Below are 21,213 nucleotides of genomic sequence, written 5' to 3'. Positions count from 1 at the left end.
CAAACCAGGAGCCAACCTGACCCAAAGATTATTCGAAAAAGAACAGAAGTGGGTTTATAGACTCTCCACCCACAAGTCCGGTTTGAACGATAATATCCCGTGGAACAGCGTGTTGACTTGAGAGCTGTCCTCATTAGTCATATGTTTAGTAAACCAAGCAACTAATTTTAACTACTAGACACACTTTCCTCTGATGAACCAAGCCTATATTGCGAAACCAACCCCTGTGGTTTTAACCCTTTTTCTGTTCCCTGTTCAAGTAAACTCCCACTGATATTGAGAGCCCGCATGGTAGTTTTGTATACCATTACCCTCTCATGAATATAAAGCCAGCATAATCGCCATGGCAACGTAAACCGTCCTCTAACAATCGGCGCCTGGGTAAAGAGTAGACCTCCTACCTTCTCTATCCAAACCATCCGATTGGCTCTCACCGAACCACGTGCATAGACCACGTGACGAGGCCACGCCCAACCAGGAAATGCAATCGGTTTACTTTACCGGCACTCACGGATACCCCGGTCATTCCTCGGGGTACCTCCAGCAGGAACCAAGTAGGTTTTCCGCTTGATGATCAGAAGTTGCAAGTAAGTACTATCAGGCTGACCCGAATGCGGTAACTTTACCGCACGATCCCGCAGGCTGTACCGAACTGCTCGACCCGGGCAGCTAAAAGCTTACATTTAGCATCTGTTCTTTATCATTTTACAGGAGACTGACTCTTGCCGTCTTGGAAACGCTGGTGCCCATGAAGCGGTAGTGCCGCAACTAAGCGTAAGCTAAAAACAAGTCGCTTCTACGATTCACGATAGCTACGTCACGACTGCTCACAAACAAACCTTTGCAGCCGTCCACATCGCAGCACGATAAAGATCACTCTCCCATATTACGGCCCCATTTTACACCATATTCCCAGACGCCAAAACCAGTCCGACACCTCTTTTTGGCGCTGGTTCTTTACCAAAAGGCACAGTCCGGTATTTTTCACTGAAGCACTGTTGCGTGACCGCAATAGATGGACCCTAATGTTTGATTTCAAACGCTGGCATGACCCCATCTATTGATCATATGTTTGGGGTAAAGACTAGTGAAATATGTGTTAAATGTTGTACATCTGTTTTGTCCACCCCGGTATGTGACCCCTTCCTGTTTTTTGTTCTCCTGTTTCCTTACAGGTTTTTTCCCGAGCAAGGAAAAACGCACCCTTTTACATGAGATCGCAATTTGCGGTCTCTGATTTGGACTAGGGCAGGACGCGCCTTAGCGTGCGCGGACCACCCAGTTCAAAATAACACGGTCCTGACTAAAACCTTTGAATATATATAATGGTTGAAACATGTAGACCTTTTTAATCAATAGTTTTGTAAATTTCACATTTCACATAGCACACTTCGCTATTTTTAATACACTACTTATGACACCGAAGCCTTCCTAATTAGGCACAGGTGCCACACCATTTTTAACAAGGGTTCAAGCACTCAAGAATAAATACTTGTAGTGAGTAGTTTTGGCCCTTTTTAAACACTCTTGATAGTTATGCACACATAAAAGAAAATACTAACCAGCTCCACTGTAGTCAGGTGTCGCAGCACACCCTGTAGGCATTCGGCCTACGGGGTGGGACCCCGATGATGAAGCATGTCACCAACTAGGATGGTGAGTGAGGGGTCTTCTACAAGGATATGCATTATCCGATAACAGGTTGGGGCATATTGTGTTGACTAGAGCACTCAAGCCCAGATCCAGAGAAACATTTCTCTGTCTACGAGGGGATACTCCTCTATTGTTTTTGGAACAGAATTGTTCACAGCAGCACAACATATCTGACAGTTACATCTTTGACCAGGTGCATTTCAGCAGCTACAGGCCTTTTCTCAGCACATACATTGCTTTGGCTCAGTACAGAAGGAGTTAACTAAAGTTAATGACCCAAGCAGAATAGAAGGGCAAGCAGCAGTAAAGACAGGAGAATTACATAGCTAACAAAATGGATGCCACAGACAAGATGGCTTCAGCTTATGCTAACAGAAATTATTTTTGATTTCCACACCTGTTGCTATCCGATATGAGCCTACCTGTCCTTACTTGGTCCTTAGAATCTGTGTATAAGAGGGCCGTCCATGGCACAAACTTGGATCCCAGTCCGAATGCTTGCATCACTCTCTACAAATACAACCATTACCTGCTATCAGACGCCTTCTTTATATCCACTGCACAGAAGGCAGCATCCTCTCTGCAGTAGGTATCTGCTTCCAGTATTCACACCAATCTCCAAACATTCATTGCCGTGTTCCGAGCTGGTATGAACCCCACTTGGTCCTTATGTATAAGCTCCGTCCTATGTGGCAATAGACGCGTGGCTAGTATCTTATCTTATTATTTTATCATCCAGATTAAGCATAGAGAGGGGCCTGTATGCTGTCTTGTTGGATGCTTGCTTCCCTGGTTTCAACAATGGGATTATTAGAGCCTCCCTAGTGGTCCCTGGTAGTTTCCCCATTTGTTTTGCTTGATTGTAGATCTCCTCTAATCGGGGTCCCAAAAGGTCAGTGTATGTGGCATAAAATTCGACTGGAAACCCATCTGTCCCTGGCGTTTTATTCCTAGCCATGGCCTTAATAGCACTTTTCACCTCGGGCAGCTCTGTCTCCCTCCCCAGTGCCTCTGCTTCCTCCTCTTGGAGCGTCGGCAGTTCCGCACCTTCCACGCAAACGTCTATTCCTCAGCTGTGGGGGATACTCTACTTCTATACAACCCAGTGTAGTATTCACAGTATATTCTATTTATGTCTTGCTGACGGTACTGGGCTTCCCCCTATTTGTCCTTCATTTTTAGGATAACAGACCCTCTCTTGGCCGAATTGGCCAACCATGCCAGCAGGGCCCCTGGTTTATCTCGTTCTGCATGCGCTCGTGTCTTGTAATTCTTGTAAGCAAAGCAGCGCAGCCTCTCCACCTGCTCCGTTACCATTTCTTTGGCTGCGAGCAACTCCTCTTGCTTATCTACATTCTCTGGTCTTTCTCTCTCAATATCTCGTAAACGCTTCTCTGCTATTAATGTGCCCCTCAGGAGAGTCCTCCTCATTCCCACCATTTTGGAGATGCACCTGCCCCTAAATACGGCTTTGAAGGCCTCCGCCTCTGCTATAGGGCTCAAAGCAGTTCCCTCATTTTCATCAAAGTATTGCTCTATGGCTATTTGGATCGTTGCTAGATATCCCTGATCTTCCTATTCTTCTGGTCTGAGGCACCACGTGGGGATGCATGACCAACCCCTGGACCAGCCGAGCCCAATCAGCAGTGGATTGTGGTCTGAGACCGTTCTTGTCTGATATTTGCTAGTCTGCACACACTCCTGAACATCTGGAGTGCATAATATGGTGTCACAGAGTTCTCCCTATCTAATTTTTGAACTCAGACATGCCTGGCCCCTATAGAAAACCCCAAAACAAACAAACTTCCCAACTCCCCTTCCCCAGGACAGGTAGAAGTAGTCCCCCCTCCCATCCAAACACTTAAACTGTTCTTCTGGCTATGCAGTTGTGGTGGCTATCGCCAAGACCCAAGAGCCCCTCCACCCAGTATCCCCCATGGTTCCGCAGGAAGTCTTTGCCCCAGCCTCCCTCTTTCTCCCCCCCCCCCCTGTCTATCAACTCCTCCTGAAGCCCCCCCCCCCCTCCCCTCTCATTTCAGGGGCATCTTCAAAAAGGATATAGTCTGTGTCTGCACTTCTTCTGACTTGGAATTTTCCGGTTAGCCAAGTTCATCAGCTGTGTTGGGCGTTACTTTTGGTAGTTCTGTCTCTGACTCCTCAGCTGCACTAGATGTTGGAGATCCCTATGTCCGATCAACTTCTCTGTCGCTCCGAGTTGATCTAGGGCTGGACCCCAACTGGCCTAGCTCCCCCACCATCTGAGGGCCTTGCATAATTCCGCCTGGGCTTCTATCTAGGTCGGTGCTCTTGCTGTGCCGTACCCTGCTTCTCTCCTCACCGCAGCCGATCCCGGTGAGCTTCCCCTCGATCCACGCCCCGGTCTTGAGTCCCAACCATTCAGAGGCTTCCTGGCGCGTCTGAAAGAACAGGGTTTTTAAACACATAGGGAAAAGAAGGGCGCTCAGCTAGTACTTACGCATAGGTTCATAGGATGTAACAATAGATGGTTGGTTTCTAGTTGGAGAGGGGATAAGCCCTATAACCCCTCAGAGCGTGCTGTTGAAAAACAGTACGTTATGCAAAACAAGAACAAAGTACCAACTGCACACAACAAGAGACAGTAACATGAGATAAACGATGCCCTGGTAGACACAAATAAATTTCACGTATAGTTGTCAGAGAAACCACAATGTTTAAAGGGAGATGTCTTCATTTAATGTCTTTAGCAGCCAGCCGACACGCGTTTCGTCGCAGTGATAAGCGACTCATCAGGGCTGTATGTTCCAAGGAGAAGAAACAATAGGTCGCTTAGCCGGTGATACTTCCGACCCGGCCGGGCTCAAAACCGGGTGAATTATGAAAGTCCTCGATAAGGACTTACGATTCAGATTGTGGGGGCAATACAGCCAGTTTCAGGCACTCGGGTTCAAGTAATTACGTCAGAAAATTATCATGGGATGATTCAGCGGAAGAGATGGACCGTGTTGGCTCTTATAAGTTTTGTTCAGAACAGGATGTCACGCTGGTATCAATGCAAGTAGTTGTAGCGAGTAGACTCCTGTAATTAGGGTATCCAAGTAAGTGTAGCTCTGCACGCGACTGGCTCCAGTGCGGCCGTGCGCGATAATTCGTTCCCGGTCAGGACGAAGAACTGTACTCCCATTGGGCCAACCAACCGCAGCCACGCCGGGAACAACATTTCATATGGGAGCTGCAGTTGCCACAGCTTCCTCTTCACTGCCAGAAACATGGTTCATTGCCTCTGAACCTCTCTGGTAAAATCGGGAAACTTTGCTATTTCCGATCTGTAAGTAATTTTTCTGGCGGGCCTGCTTAAGAATGTGGTCTCTATCTCTCCAATGGAGTAGGCTGGCCACTATTGGCCTTGGTGGGGCCCCTTGCTTGGGCACTCTGGATGGGACTCTATGTGCCCTCTCTAGGGCATAGAATGGCGATAACCCCTCTGGAGCCACTTCCCTTTTGATCCAGTCCTCCAAAAATTGCACCATGTTGTTTCCTTCTTCCTTTTCCGGTACTCCAACTATGTGCAAGTTATTTCTGCATGATCTTCCTTCGCTGTCCTCTGCCCGCACCTCTAGTATCCGTACTTTAGCTTCAACGGCTGCGAGGGATTTCCGCAGATCCGTTACCTCCGTTGGAAGGTTCGCATGCAGTGCTGGTTATTCTCTCCGCTAGGCGGCGGTGATTGTCTTTTAGGAGACGGAGGTCAGTGCCAATGACATACATTTTTGTTTCAAGTGCTTCACAGGATGCTGTGATAGCCTCCATGATGTCCGTCAGCATGGGGCATATAACCGAGGCATCCCTCCCTGTTACTGGGTTGTCATCTTCTTCGTCTTTCTGGGTGTTCCCGCCGCCCGTAGCAAGGATACTGTGTTCTTTTTTCTTTGGTACTTTCCCTATGCTTGTCCACAATCTCACCTTTCTGGTAGTTGGTCTTCAAATAGCAGTCCCTTGCTAATTCCTATAAAAAATCTTCACACAGCCCTCCTCACAGCGTTGGGCTCCAGGCTCCTGAGCTGATCTGGTCAAACCACCCCTCTCTGTGGTTCATGGACTTATGCCCCAGGTTTCATGCGTCTCCCAAATGGACTAGGGTCTCAATTCAGGGACAGGGATCGTTTTACCAGCCAACTGTCTCCCTGCTCCGTAGACTGTGTTCTTGTTGGCCCAGGCAGGCCTACTTCCCTCTGGTATGCACACAACAAGAAGCTGTAGAGGGAAGAGAACCGACCAGGTCGCCCTCCACTCAAAAGTCAATAGAAATACATAAAGACCTGGTCTGTAAGGCACCTCTCTTAAGACCAAACGATATAAAGCGGGGATTCACAACATTTAATTCCCATAAACGCCTCTCTTTTCCATAACGACGTAGTAACCACCCTCTTTTTTGCCTTCAATTTAAAGTAAAAACTGTTTTGACAAATGGCAGTCACCACGTTTTGTTACCGCTGACCAACATACAGGAGGATTAATGCGAAAGGTGCATAAAGTTCTGAGCATCACAATCAAAACAGAACAAAAAAATTGTGAAAAGGCAAGATGACCCCTCACATGCGCACCACCAATCGAGCTCGCTGGTTGGTACTCACCAGCTGTGCCCACTTTTATCATCATTGATAGTCATCTTGTCTTGAGAAATAATAAATCTAGTGTCCAAATCAAAATCAATAGGTGCTGTGAAGTGAAGTGAATAGATCACATCCCACGATGTGACCATGTAAAGCTAAAATTGAAATAAGTTGCACTTTACTTGATACCAACTTTATTATTCACTTGTGCACTTATTCAAATTAAAAGTCGGTTGCCTATCATGCATACCGCTTTATACTGCGCTGACATGTTTCATTGCCACAACAATTTTAGGGCAATTTCTTCAGGGCAAACAAAGTCGCCTGGCACCAGTACTGGACACTTAAATAACTTTTTCGGGACCTAAATGAGCCACCGTTCTTCGTACCAGATCTATCCTTTTAAGTCACACTTCCCTCCGGTGCCTGGGGTTCAGTTGCCTCACTCAGTAGTACATTCAATATGTCTCCCTTGCTCTCAGCAGGTCTCGCTTTGCCCTGTCTCTTGCCCACAGCTGCTCTGATGGATGCAGGTCCCCAGGTCACCGTGCTGCCTACTCGAGGACTCACTTTCTCGGTCTGTTATATTGCTATGTAGCTGCCATTATGGATCTCAGAGCCTTCTTTGGTGGGCCCTCTCCCAGATTAGTCCTCACTCTCAATGCGGGCCTCCTCTCTGCTCCTGGGCCTGCCCCGCTAAGTTGCCTCTCTCTTTGCCTGCAGGCCGATCCTGTGTGTCTTTCCGCTGTTTGACGCTCTTCCATACTGCCTAGGCCTGGTGTCCAGGCCTCAAGTTTCTCAAGCCAGACTCTGGGCTCCAGCCAGGCATGTGCTCCTTCCCCTGGTTCCTTCACTCCTCTGCCTTCCACTGGTCCTCCCTGTTGGGTCTTGCTGGGTACGGCCGCACAGCGCGTCACTCGCAACCTGCTGCTTCTTCCTTCTCGTTCCTGACTCTGCTCCTCTTTGTGGCTGCCTTAATGCTGTTGCGGTAAGCACTCCCACACTCTATTGATGTCGCCGCTTGTCTGTCTGATCAGCAGGTGTTCAATTCGGGCCGCCCGTGCCTATGTTGCTCCTTCGGTCCGATCCCACCTGAGCTTCGGTCCCTGGCTTCAGCACCAGTTTCGCGCTGCGGCCGCCATTTTGCTTGCTGTTTCCCAGGGTCCTCTTGCCGATGGCTTCGTTCCCTCGCTATTTGCCTCTCGATCCTGCATCTACTTGCTCCGGGGCACTTCAGCTCTCGTTTCCCCCGCCTTAAAGGGGGGCTGGGGTTCAGGATTCTGTCGTATAGGGGAATACTAGGCCGGACATCCGAGGTCCGCTCCTGTTTACATTGACATCAGGCCACGCCCCTTCACTCAGTGAACTTTGACGACAATTACTGCACAGCGTGGACTGTGCATGCCTGCCCTAGACCTGCCTCCATACACACTCCTGATATATATAGATCAGGTCTGTCACAGTTAGTTACCTTTTATGTTTGTTATTACAATTATTTTGTATTTCTTTACAGCCATTTCTCCTTTACACTGCAGATCTAATATATCCTAACATACTTGTAGAAATTACTACACCGCTGTTCTAAGATATGTGTCACTCAGAGACTGTTTTCTTTTTTCGCATCAGTGTGTGAAATCTGTTTCCTCATTATTGTCCCATACATCGGCTGTACCATGTAATTACATAATTTTGTATTTAAAAAAAATCAATAACAATTGTTAAAAATAAATAAATCCCCCCCCCCCCCAATCAAATTTTTGTTTAAAGGATCACAAGGGCCTCCAGGAGCCATGGAGGAGTTGGTAGGGGAGTGGGTAGATGGGGTAGCAACCCCAGTGGGGTCGGGGGGTGCGGGGACTGGCACGATGAGAGAGGATATTATTTTAATTCCGATATAACACAGCCATAATTTAACACCTCACTGCATGGCACCAAATGTGATAATGGATTTCTTTTTGTTCTTAACCAATAGATTTCCGAAGCTTCTTATCTCCTCGATAACTAGATATTTTATAGAATTTCACATCCCTACATCTGGGAGATGGGATAGGCTTTGCCTTAAAATGTCACTTTTATTTCGATGTCTTAATTTTCTCCATTGCCCTCTTTGGGTCACACAACAAACTCTAAATTATTATGTCATTTAGTGTTGTGCATTTTCTTCTAAGGATAATGAACACCTTTACTATAAAATCGCAATCCCCACAGTTGTCAAACCCTATGATCTCATGTACCTCTTCATGGTCCCCTTTATGGTCTCCTTTGTGTGCCCTGACTGTTGAATGCTGCTCTACAGAACGAGTAACCCTCACATGTCCCCCTAGCCCTGCACTTTGTTGTTAGAATCCCTCCTTTTGCCTGTGTGCCACATCACCCTTGAATAGTGCTCTATGTTGTCCTAATCATCCTGCATTTTCTGTTGTGGGTAAAATAACCCTCAAATCCTGCTCTATGATGTCCTACGCCCTTTAGTCAAGTTGCCGTTCAATCATGAAACGTGTCATAATCTGCCTGGATTATCTACTGAGACATACAATGCCAGATCCTGCTTTTTAATGTCATAAACCCCTTGAAGTTTCTCAAATGGGTCACTTTAGTGTGTCATCACCCACGTGTACACTCTGCCATGCTTCACACTATTTCAAATCCTGCTGTGTCATGTCCTAATTCACCTGCATTGTCTCCCATGCCTCCAATGACTTTCAAATCCTGTTCCATGTGGTCACAAATCACCTGCATTGTGTTCCCTGGCACATGTGACCAACCAGGCATGGTCTCCTTTGGTTCACTTGACTTTGGATGCCTGCTACATGATTTTGTAGTGTATCTGCATTATCTCCCATTTGTCATTGTACCATTTGAAATCTTCTCGTTTGTCATGGTCCACCTATACCGACCCTCTTGGGTCACGTGGGCACCCACATCACCCAAATGTACTCTCTGACTTTATAACCCACCTGCACTGTCTCCCATGATCCATGTTGTCATAATCCCCCTGCATGGTCTCCCGTAGTGTACATGACCTCTGACTTCTGATTTGTGATGTCATAGCCCACCTGTATTGTTTCCTAGAGTACACAGCTTGAAACCTAATGATACCCTTCATGGTAAGGCCTGTTGATGCACTCATGTCTACTTTCATCTATGCCATGTGCTCAGCTAACTTGTTACCTCGTTTGCTCTGGCTCTATCCTTCTTGTTTTCCCACCTCACAATGCTCTCTGTTACAGGATGAGAAACGCTCCAACATTCAGGTCAACAACTTTGGCTTTTTTGCAAATGGAACCCTGAAGGTAAACATGACACTCAGGCTTGTGCGGCCTCCCAACAACCAAAGCCGGGTAAGTTTGTTCACTAACATTGGAATCATTTGGCGCAATGTCAGAGGGCTATGAGGAGGAGTAGGAATTTTGGGCCATCATTGACTGTCCTGCTTAGAATGTTATCAATTCATAGTACTCTCATATGTAGCCCAATACCGGAAACCCATGTAGGAGGTTTTTACAGGCACGACATGCCAAGAGAACCCATTTCAAAGTTAGAAAAAAATATCCTCAGGGAAAGAGAAACCCGCTGCTAGAGCATCTGGCACCATCTAGTAGTTTTAGATCTTAGCCACTTCATCATTAATGAGAAGGCTTGCTTCAAAATCCCTAAATAGATTTTGTAGCACAAGTACATGTACTGAAAAAGAATGGAGTCTGGGGAATAATGCCCCCTCTGTTCCTCCCCCCGAGACAGCCATTGAATCCAGAGGCTAAAGTATCAGTCAGTATTGAGAAGTCTACACTCCCAAGAGGATTTCTGTCCTCTTGCCATCTTCCTGCAGGATGCAATTTATTCCTGTTTGCCAGCCGAAGACAGCTTGTGGCTCTGTGTGCTGTTAGCATCCACAGACATGTTAAGGTCCCCACTTCTCTACTATGGGGATCAAACCTATCCCAATCCTTAGGGTGCTATTCTTCGTCTCTCACTATCCCTAGACAGGTTTTCGTTCATCCACTCTCACTCGTCACAGATAAGGTGGATTTCAACCTCTTTCTCTTTTGCAGACAGAATGAGCTCCATCCCCTCTTACTATCCACAAACAGGATTGTTTGCCTATCCTCCCTCAGGAAGGGGTCTGTCCCATTGCTCTATTCATAGGTAGGGTTTGGGACATCCCTCTCTCTATTCACAGTCAGGAGAGGCTCTGCTTATTCGCACAGTTGGCAAACAGGGGTTTTAATGGACTAATTATTATATAGTTGTTTTTATATCAACATACCGTTGAACCTCGGTGCACTGCTTAGTCACTGTTGTTTGGTTGTGGTTTTCTCACGCAGAGGCCACTTTACACTTACGCCTTTGAAAGACCCACTTGGGTATGTGTGCATTGAAAAAAACAATTCTTATAATTGGAGCCTGCAGAATGACTTTGTGGTAATTCATATGAAGTAGGTTTGCTGTTTTGTTTACGTTCTATTTAGAATGAATTCAGTGTGAATCACTGTCAATTTACTTGTGTCACTCACCCAGCTTTACACAGACATGTGGGTTGCTATTGTTTGTGAAGAATATGATCCCTATCAGGGCAAGTGTATGATCACTGTGAATAATGTGTACTTTCACGGTATCTAAGACAGTGTAGACATACCTTTACTGAGTAGTGAATTAAACAAATCTTATATGTGAGGCTGCTCTGCTGCAAGTTCATATCATGCATATGGTTTCTTATGAATTCAATCATGTCATTAATGCTGTTGACTGCCTCCTAGGCCTCTCTCAGCCTACCTGAGTCATAATTATCTTTGGGTTTCTTCTGCAGATCGGTTTCAGCCTGTCCCATGCCAAGAGCGGACAGTTTCTCTCCTCTCCGGTGAGCTCAGTGCGCCAAAACCAACCAGGGGCTTAAGTGAAGGGTATGGAATGATTTGGCAGGAGTTTGTGACTCAGTGTCATTCCTTAAATAATGTGTGGGCACATAGTTTGTTTTACTGACAAGACAATAGCACTGTGGGTGTAAGTATTTTTTCTTGGGTATATGTAGGTATTTTTGTTTTGGTCATATATATATTCCAATTTTCAATTGTATGGGTAAGTATGGTTTTTAGGTGTGTGCATGCATGTTTGTTCTTTATCGTTGTGTATATAATTTATTTGCCTTTGTAAAGACATGTAGTACCTTGTCTTTATTTTATGTAGTAGTATTATATTTTGGTACTGCTTGCCAGTGCTTGTGGCGTTGGTCACCAATCTGTGTTTATTTTCCATGTGAGGTTGTCTTAATGGGGTTTGTGTGTTTAAGTGCTTTTCTTGGTCAAGTGTCTAACCCCTTTGCTGTAAGACTCTTCTGGTTGCGGGTATATATACGGTTTGTAGGTTCACCAAGAACCCAAGGTACCCAGAGCCAATAACTGAGCTGCATCTTGAAATGGTTTTTCATTGTGTACCAGGTATACAGCAATTTGTTTGATAAAATATAAAGAGTGAAAAATAGGTATCAAGGAAACCAACGTATTTCTGAAATGGGAGCAAGATATGAAGTTTAGAAGCAGTGGTTATTGCACATCTCTGAATTTGTGGGTACCCATACTAGCATGTGAATTAGAAGGCATTTTTCAAAGTGACTAATTTTTTACACACTGCCTTACATTTGGAAGGCAGAAATGCATAGAAAGACACTTTGTAATAACACTTGTTCTACTATTCTGTGTTCCCCTAAATCCACACAGTAAGGTAGCATTTTTATCTTGAGACCTGGGGGAATGCTGGGTGGTAGGAAATTTGTACTCACCCCGAAAGCTTACAATTTTCCCACACACAAATGTGATGAAAACATGATTTATTTAGCCACATTTGCGGTTTGCAGGGGAGTCTGGGTAAGAAACCATTGGGGGATCAACGCAAGCCACACCTCCCTGGACTCTCAGGTGTCTAGTTTTCAGACATGTCTGGGTTTGGTAGGTTTCCCGAGCCCGGGACCATAAATGCAGGTGACCCACTTGCAAAACCAGCTTGTTTCGTGGTTGATAATTTTGATGCCTCAACAATTTGTTTTTGGCCTTTCCCTGTCGCAGGCACTTGGCCCACCCACACAAGTGAGGTAGCATTTTTATCGGGAGACTGGGGAACACTGGGTGATACGAAATTTGCACCATCCTGGTGATCCCATAACTTTTTGAAACAGAAGTTTGAGGAAAACGTGTTTTTTAGCTAAATTTGAGGTCTGCAGGGGATTCTGGGTAAGAAAACATTGGGGAATCCACACAAGCCACACCTCCCTGGACTCCTCCGGGTGCCTTGTTTTCAGAGATGTCTGGGTTCAGTAGATTTCCCTAGATGGCTGCCGAGTGCGGGACCAAAAACGCTGGTGACCCCCTTGCAAACAGCAGGTCGTTTTGTGATCCAATTTGCAAGGGCCTCTGGGAAAGTAAACATACCACATATTATTCCTTTGGTGACCAGTTTCCAAAAATATGTGAGGGAAGAAGGTGGTCACTGCAGAGAAAGTATGCTCTGACGGTAAAAAGCAACAAAATAAAACCCAACAAAACATTACTGCACACCTATCCATTAGTCAATCACAGGCATTCTGGTTGGATTTGGCACAAATATTAGTAAATGGTTCATTAAAAAAACTTTATTCACCAGTGACTTTACAAAATGCAAAAGTCAAATAATTTCAACATAACGTCAAAGTACCACTGACTTACAGCTTGTGAGCTGTAAAGCCACGTCAAGGCACCATCCCTTTTACAGTCCATTCACATGCCTTTCATGCGCCAGACACAAAACCATTCACACTGCCAGCTGTAGGACCAAGACAACACTTACATTTACAAACAGCACCATTCAAGGGCCCATCAGTCTCATGCGCCAATAGGACTAACGCACCAATCTTACCACCAAGCACCCAAACATCAGACAACTGGCAACCACACCTCAAGCAAGTCAGTACACATACTGGCTACCAGCCTCCAACACACAACTTGTCCACACACAACCCCAGCCAAGCGCCAGTCTACATACACTGCCGCCGAGCAAGCACCAGTCCACACGCACCGCCAGCCAAGTGCCATTCCACATGCACCGCCAGCCAAGCGCACTGCCAGCCAAGCGCTAGTCCACCCACACCACCAGCCATGCGCCAGTGTACACACACCACCAGCCAAACGGCAGTAAATGCAAACTGCCTGCCGAACTCCACTTCACAAACAGATAAAATTCCCTGGTGTCTAGTGGCTTTCTAACCCTCCCTTGGGTGCAGATGGATCTAGAAATATGGCTGATGTGCCCCAAGTGGGGGGTGCAGAAAACTGCACCAATATTGCCCCTATAATAGAGAGCAACCATGCCCAATGGGGCCGCTTCCCGACATATAAATAAAGAAAATCCCTGGTGTCTAGTGGCTTTCTGCCCCCCTTGGTGGCAGATAGGCCTAAAAGTAAGGCCGATCTCCTATGCGCTTCCCTGACTTGCTCTTATGACTATAACTTGTAGCCTAAATTTACTTAATGGCACGAGTTATAGTTTCCTCAGATAAGTATTGCTATAAGTATAAATATAGCTGCTGAATTTCTATAGCTTTGTGAGGGTAAAACGTCAGCCTTCAGTGAATTTCTGTGTTTTTTTTAACATAGAAATGGGTGAGGTATTTTTGGTCTGATTGGGCTTCAGATTTGGGTCCCTACATATCTATACATTTCTTTATTTAAACACTCCCAAACTACTAAACAGATTTACACAAAATTACAAAAAGGTTTCTTTGTAGGCCAAAATGTTGTGTAATTCCTTTCAGCGGTTTGGTCTCTAATCTTGTCTAAAAACTGAAAAATCATTTGCATGGGGAAAAAGCGTTTTGGGGCCCCACCTTTTTCTCGGCCCACGCTTCACAAATCACCCCGAAACTTTCCAGACAGCAGCTCAACTAACTTGCGTGCTAAGTTTCAAAATGTTATTAGGATTCGTCAAACGGCGCCAGAGTTAGCAAAACAAAAAACGCTTTGCCTATGGGAAAAGTTGGTCCTAGCTATAAATACATACTGGCTATGGCCAGTAGGAGATATATGTGTGTGTGCTAACAGACATATTGATATGATTGTCATTAAGATCAAAAATTATTGCATTGAAAGTGATGAGATTTAAATGAATAAATAAGTAATTCTTTTAGAAAATGTAATATTTAAATATGGGTTTATGATTTGTAATTTTTATGTATTTGTACATAGAATAATTAGGGTTTTACTCGTTCAGAAATGGCTAAAGTATGGTGTTATACAGAATTTTTAAGGCTCAAAGATCGTAAAAATGTAGGAGCAGTAAGGAGTTTTCTGATAGATACATCTGCCAATGATTCCTCACCTTGTGAATATCCCCTTGCGTCAGCAACATTCGGAAATAATTTTTGTAGCTTTGCGCCAACGTGGACGTGGACGACGTCATAGAGGCACGGCATCGCACGCGACTCCGCTGACGTCACCGACACTACAATAGGCCCACGCCGGCGTGATGACATCAGTTCCTTTTTTTCCACGTCGTCGACGCTAACGGTTTCGGGGAATCTCTGTAGCCTTTTAGTAACTTTGTTGCTATTTTCATCACTTTCCAGTTTCTTTGTGTCCATAGCAATGTCGACAAAGAAGACCGGTTTTAAGCCTTGCACAGAATGTGGGAAAATTATGTCCATCACGGACCCACACGAAGATTGCATCTGGTGTCTAAGTTCGGACCATGATGTAGATGGATGTTCTTCATGTCGAAAGATGAACCCGAAGGCTCTGCGTGAGAGAGAGGCCAAGCTACTGATGGCAAAGCTGAAAGGTGACAAAGAAAGAGTCTTCGAGGTCTCGTTCGAGAAGGGCGAGGTTGAGATCAAAGTCGAGATCAAGGTCTCGGGTGGAGTCGACTTCGAAGTCATCTTCAGATCACGCTTTGAAGTCAAGGACGAAACATAAGAAAAGAAGACATGAGTCCCAATGTCACTCCGGTAGGGATTCGGACTCTAGGTCGAAACCACCCAAGAAGGTACGTTCGAAGGTGATTTCTCCGGAGGAGGACTTGGATCCTGAAGGAGAGGCTTCGCCTTCGGAGTCGCAGTTTCAGTCGCCGGCTTCGTCTCCAGTTCCATCTCCGGCGCCCTCCCCGGCCCGAAAGGATGAGGAAGAAGTTCCTGTGGGTGAGCATTCTGCGCCTGTGGAAGAGCCGAATTCGGAACCACCTCAAGGTCAGCCTGTGGGTCTTCGGCCACCTTTTCCGGCCCCAGGCCAAGACCCATCAGCGTTTTTTAACGCTATGTATGGCGTCTTTTCAAGGGCTTGGTACCCCTCCTGGCGCACCTTCGGGTCCCATGGGTCCACTAGCATTTTAATTTAGGAGTTCCTCACTCCTATGCTCTGGCTCCATTTATGCCCTACATGCCGGCTCCGACACCGCAGTGGCAATTCCCGGCTCCTCCGAGGTCGTCGAAGTCGATACCGACATCATCTGCTCCGAGTCTACCTCGAGACCAACCCACTGTACCATCGGATTCGATACCGACGTTGGTTCCGGCTCCGTCAGAGTCGTTGGTGGATCCAACGTTGTGGCGTGTAAAGGAAAGGTCCAGGAGAAGCTCAGCGCTTCATGGAGGAGCAGAGATATACAGGGGCTCAAGCTGAGATGGAAGAAGGTGAGCTTGAGGAGGATTGTTTCGAGGATCTGGCGGAGGCTAGTGGCCTGGATTTTTCTCCCGAGTGGGAATTACCTTCTGTGTCTGATGCCCCTTCAAAAGACGTTCAGCCTTATCACTTGGTTATGAGGAAGGCAGCTGAACTTTTGAATTTGACTCTACCTACAGTAGAATTTAAGTCCAATCTACTGACTGAGGTTCTGCATTCACCAAGTTCTGTGGTGGAACCGTTGCTCCCATTTAATGAAGCTTTAACGGAGCCTATTATGGAAGTTTGGAAAAAGCCTTTAACAGCACCAGCAGTTTCCAAGGGTGTGGCAAGAAGGTACAGGGTCGCTCCTGAAGACCCTGCTTTTCTAACTTCTCATCCTTCACCTGAAAGTTTGATAATCCAGGCAGCCTGTTCCAAAAAGACTGAGGGTGCATTTCCACAAGTGCCTGGGGATAAGGATGCCAAGAAACAAGATCAGGTTGCAAAAAAGACCTTTTCTTCTGCGAGTATGGCATTAAAGTCAACCAATGCCACTTGCCTTATGGGGAGATATGTGCATGCTCTCATGGATACACTGCGTCTTCTTGCACCTAAGATCCCTGTTGACAGCAGGAAGGATTTTGAGGAGGTGTTGACGGATGCACAGGCAGCGGCTCGCCAGGTGATACAAAGTGGGCTAGACACTGCGGATTCGGTGGCACGCATTATGGGTACTGCGGTTGCCACAAGAAGATCTGCTTGGCTGAAATCTTCAGATTTTTTGGCAGATGTTCAAGCTGCTTTGTTAGATCTGCCGTTTGATGGTGTTGGTCTCTTTGGGGAAAAAAAAGCTGATACAGCCTTAGAAAGATTTAAGGACAGTAAGGCTACTGCCAAATCTTTAGGACTTCAGACCAGGGGTTCTTCTACCAGAAGGTTCAGAGGATTCGGACGCTCTTCCTTTCGCTCCTATCGGCAAGGTCAGCAGCAGCAGCAACAGCAGCAGCAGAATCCCTTGTACAAGTCGTACAGGGGTAAGCAAAGAGCTCGTCCTCGAGGACGTCAAGCCTCTTCCTCCTCCACCTCCTCCAACCCTCCAGCTTCAGAAAAGCAGCCCTAGATCCGCCATTCAGGATCATGCGGGTCCGGTGGGGGTCGGCTTACCCACTTTCTACGGGATTGGGAATCGGTTACATAAGATCTTTGGGTTCTCAATCTCGTAGAAAATGGGTATGCTCTTCCCTTTCGGGAATTCCCTCCCAATTACCCTCCTTGTCAAGGTTTTTGCACGGAGGAACACCTCTTACTATTGCAGGAGGAAGTGCAGACACTATTAAGAAAGGGTGCGATAGAGGTGGTGCCAGAGCAGGAAAGGGGTCAGGGATGCTACTCCCGGTATTTCCTGATTCCCAAGAAGGATGGCAGACTTCGTCCAATCCTGGATCTCAGAATCTTGAATCTTTATCTGAAACAAGAGAAGTTCAAGATGCTCACCCTTGCGCAGGTTCTTCAGGCGCTGCTGGAAGAAGACTGGATGGTGTCGCTCGACTTGCAGGATGCGTATTTTCACATCCCAATCCTGAAGTCGCACAGGAAGTATCTCCGTTATACGGTGGGATCGCAACATTATCAGTTTGCGGTCCTTCCTTTCGGAATTACTACTGCGCCTCGAGTCTTCACCAAGGTGATGGCGTTGGTGGCTGCACATCTCAGAAGGTCGGGGATTCCAGTATTCCCCTATTTGGGAGACTGGCTGATCAAAGCAGAGTCGTCAGAGAAAGTGCTCCAGCATCTGCAGGAGACAACTCAGTTGTTGTACCGTTTGGGTTTTTCAATAAATGTACCTAAGTCTCACCTGGTGCCCTCCCAGTGCAACCTGTTCATAGGTGCTGTACTCGACACAACTGTATGTCGTGCATTCCCTCCTCCTCAAAGGATTCGCGACATACAGGAAATGATTCCTTTATTTTACAATGGAGCGGTCGTTCCAGTCCTGAAGGTCCTTCGCCTGCTCGGTCTGATGGCTTCTTGCATTCTGTTGGTCAACCATGCACGCTGGCACATGAGGGCTCTCCAGTGGTGCCTCCGCAGGCAGTGGTATCAACACAACGGAGATCTCAGGGAGTCTGTGAGGATCTCCAGAGAAACTGCGGCAGATCTATCTTGGTAGAGCGTGGAAGGTAATCTGTCTCAGGGAAAGCCTTTTCATCTGCGTCCCCCGGTGGCCACAGTGATTACGGATGCATCCACTCTAGGGTGGGGTGCTCATCTGGGGGATCTGGAGGTCAAAGGTCTTTGGTCTCCAGAGGAAAGGTTGCTTCACATCAACCTTCTAGAGTTACGGGCGATTCGTTTGGCTCTCAAGGCCTTCCTCCCTTCCCTTCGCGGTCGGTCAGTTCAAGTCCTGACGGACAATAAGACCGCGATGTGGTATGTCAACAAGCAGGGAGGAGTGGGGTCGCAGTGTCTCTGCAGAGAGGCTTTGCGTCTCTGGTCCTGGGTTCAGGACCATCAGATTTGCCTGATGGCGAATCATCTGGCCGGAGTTCTGAACGTGCGTGCAGACAGTCTCAGTCGGCAATTCTCGGCCGACCACAAGTGGAGGCTTCACCCGGAGGTGGTTAGTCAGGTCTTTCGGATGTGGGGAACTCCTCAGGTGGACCTGTTCGCCACTCGCGAGAATGCTCACTATAATAATAATAATAAGGGTAGCTTATGGAGCGCTTGGTTACGCAGAAGCGTGTCCCCGCGCTACAACTGAAGAACACTGTGTGAACACTGCCCGTCATTCTGCAGTCTCCAGTATCCGATGCAAGGAGCATTGGGGGACGCGTTTCAGTTGAGTTGGGGAAGTCAACTCCGTTACGCGTTTCCTCCCATACCTTTCATTCCTCGGGTTCTGAGGAAGATTCGCCAAGACCGGGCCCAAGTTATTCTGGTCGCCCCGGATTGGCCAAGAAGGGTGTGGTACACGGATCTTCTCTACCTCTCCTCTCGCCCTCCGCTCCGTCTCCCGTTCAGGACAGATCTCCTCTCCCAGATGGAGTGGCAGGTTCTACATCCCCACCTCCAGACATTACACCTTCATGCCTGGAGATTGAACGGGGCAACCTGAATTCCTTTACTCTCCCACATGGTGTGGTGGATGTCATTCTTTCGGCTAGGCGTGACTCCACTAAATCCATTTATTCATACAGATGGTCTAAATTTGTCTCTTGGTGTGGGGAGAAGTCTTTTGACCCTTTGAAGGCTCGTTTGTCTGATATTTTACAGTTTGCTCTTTCTTTAGCATAGCAGGGTTTTGCTGTTGCTACAGTGAAGGGTTATCTTTCGGCATTGTCGGCATTTCTCTGTTTGCCGGATCAGCCGTCTCTTTTTAAGTCTCCTGTGGTTTTAAGGTTTTTGAAGGGCCTCACAAATAAGTTCCCTCCTACTCCCTTTATTGTGCCTCAGTTGGATTTAAATCTTGTTTTAACCTACTTGATGGGTTCTCCCTTCGAACCCTTACACAAGTGTCCCATGAGGCTTCTGTGTTTTAAGACGGTCTTCCTGGTTGCGATCACCTCGGCAAGGAGGGTAAGTGAGCTTCAAGCTCAGTTCCAAGCCCCCATTCTTGACCATTCATGCTGAACGAATGGTTCTTAGGACCAGGGCTGCTTTTCTCCCTAAGGTGGTAACTCCCTTCCATCTAGGACAATCTATTACCCTTCCTACCTTTTATCCTCCCCCTCACCCTTCCAAGGAGGAGGAGAGACTACACCGTCTGGACCCTAAGAGGGCAGTGAGCTTTTATCTTGATAGGACTAGAGACTATCGAGTGGATGACCAGCTCTTCGTTGGATTTGCTGGCTGCAAGAAAGGAAGAGCGGTGCACAAGCGCACTCTTTCAAGATGGATCATCCTCTGTATAAAGATCTGCTACTCTTTGGCCGGTAAGGAACCTCCAGAGGGTATAAGAGCTCACTCTACTAGAGCATAGTCGTCAACTTCTGCATTGTCTAGGGGTGTACCTGTAGAGGATATTTGTAGGGCCGCGACTTGGACCTCCCTCCACACTTTCGCGAAGCATTACTGCTTGGATGCTGAGGTGAGGAGGGAAGGTCACTTTGCGCGCCGGGAGTGGGGACTGCTGTGGGACTCTATTCACAAGGTGAGGAATCCACTGGCAGATGTATCTATCAGAAGAACAATTTACTTACCTTCGGTATTGCTTTTGCTGGTAGATACAGTATCTGCCTGTGGATTCCTCACTGACCCACCCGCCTCCCCGTTGTCCACTCTTCTATACCAGAGTTACTGTAATGTATTTACTTTATTGTCAAAGAATTGATTATTTCAAATGTTTTATTGTATTTGTTTCAAACTGTGTGTGTTACCTTGATATTTGTGTACTGTGTATACTGTGTATATTTCTACTGTCATTGGTCCGTCAGTGTGCCTCGAAGGCACGGAAAAAAGGGCGGAACTGATGTCATCACGCCGGCGTGGGCCTATTGTAGTGTCGGTGACGTCAGCGGAGTTGCGTGCGATGCCGTGCCTCTATGACGTTGACCACGTCGGCATAAAGCTACAAAAAGAATTTCTGAATGTTGCTGACGCAAGGGGGTATTCACAAGGTGAGGAATCCACAGGCAGATACTGTATCTACCAGAAAAAGCATTACTGAAGGTAAGTAACTTGTTCTTTAGGTATCAGGAATGCGTATTGTATAGGGGTAATGAATGGTGTTTAGGTTTAAGTGAATAGTAGTTAAAAATATTACATTAAAATTAATTTATAATACAACCAATCAAACTAATAAAAGATAAAACTACATCAGTGTGTGTGTGTGTTTGTGTGTGCACACATACACCCCCCCCCCCCCCCCAAAGTAAAGGCACTTCCGATGTAACTACATTTGATGTAAAGGTATTATTAATGTAATGACCTTAGATGTGATGATCTGCAAAGTAACAACTGACATTCAATTTCAACCCTTCTGGTCCTTTGCTTTGTTTTCTCTATTATTGGCCAACAAATACTATGTCTACTTTTTAGCACATAAGATTATTGCAGTGGGGTTTGTGAGGTGTTTTTCTTTATCAGCAAGTGTGTTGATTTGGTTGCCATGTGAGTATGTTCTTTTTCACTTTGCTATCATGGATTTATTACTATATGATTTGCGGTTTTGGTTAGGATTTGACTTTCCTCTAATCTTGAGCTTTCCTCTCTCTTAAGGAGCAAGTCTCTCTTCGTTGCGTTTTGGATTCAGAGCCTTTGGACAAAATGTTCCTCATCCTCAATTTCACACGCAGTTGGTAAGTGCCTGCAGCGGAGCGACTTAAGAAGAGCCGCTCCTTGTGGTAGGG

At 46.5% G+C, this 21,213-nt stretch overlaps 1 protein-coding gene across 2 annotated transcripts in view; it reads left to right on the top strand.

The window, feature by feature from the left end:
• Positions 1 to 21,213, top strand: part of GPR108 (G protein-coupled receptor 108) — a 107,341-nt gene that overhangs the window by 39,204 nt on the left and 46,924 nt on the right. Inside the window, exons 3-5 of one of the 2 annotated variants that reach the window (XM_086963692.1) lie at positions 9,476 to 9,586; positions 11,053 to 11,103; positions 21,083 to 21,162. In XM_086963692.1, coding sequence (XP_086819818.1) covers positions 9,476 to 9,586; positions 11,053 to 11,103; positions 21,083 to 21,162 — 242 coding nt within the window. Of the gene's footprint in view, positions 1 to 9,475; positions 9,587 to 11,052; positions 11,147 to 21,082; positions 21,163 to 21,213 lie in introns of both variants that reach the window. The other variant, XM_086963697.1, reaches the window with a different exon arrangement.

This window comes from Lissotriton vulgaris, chromosome 1_1 (assembly GCF_964263255.1).
Source record: "Lissotriton vulgaris chromosome 1_1, aLisVul1.2, whole genome shotgun sequence".
In the NCBI taxonomy this organism is placed as follows: domain Eukaryota; kingdom Metazoa; phylum Chordata; class Amphibia; order Caudata; family Salamandridae; genus Lissotriton; species Lissotriton vulgaris.
Note: the sequence above shows the minus strand (reverse complement) of the source record. Positions and strands in the feature narration are given on the sequence as shown.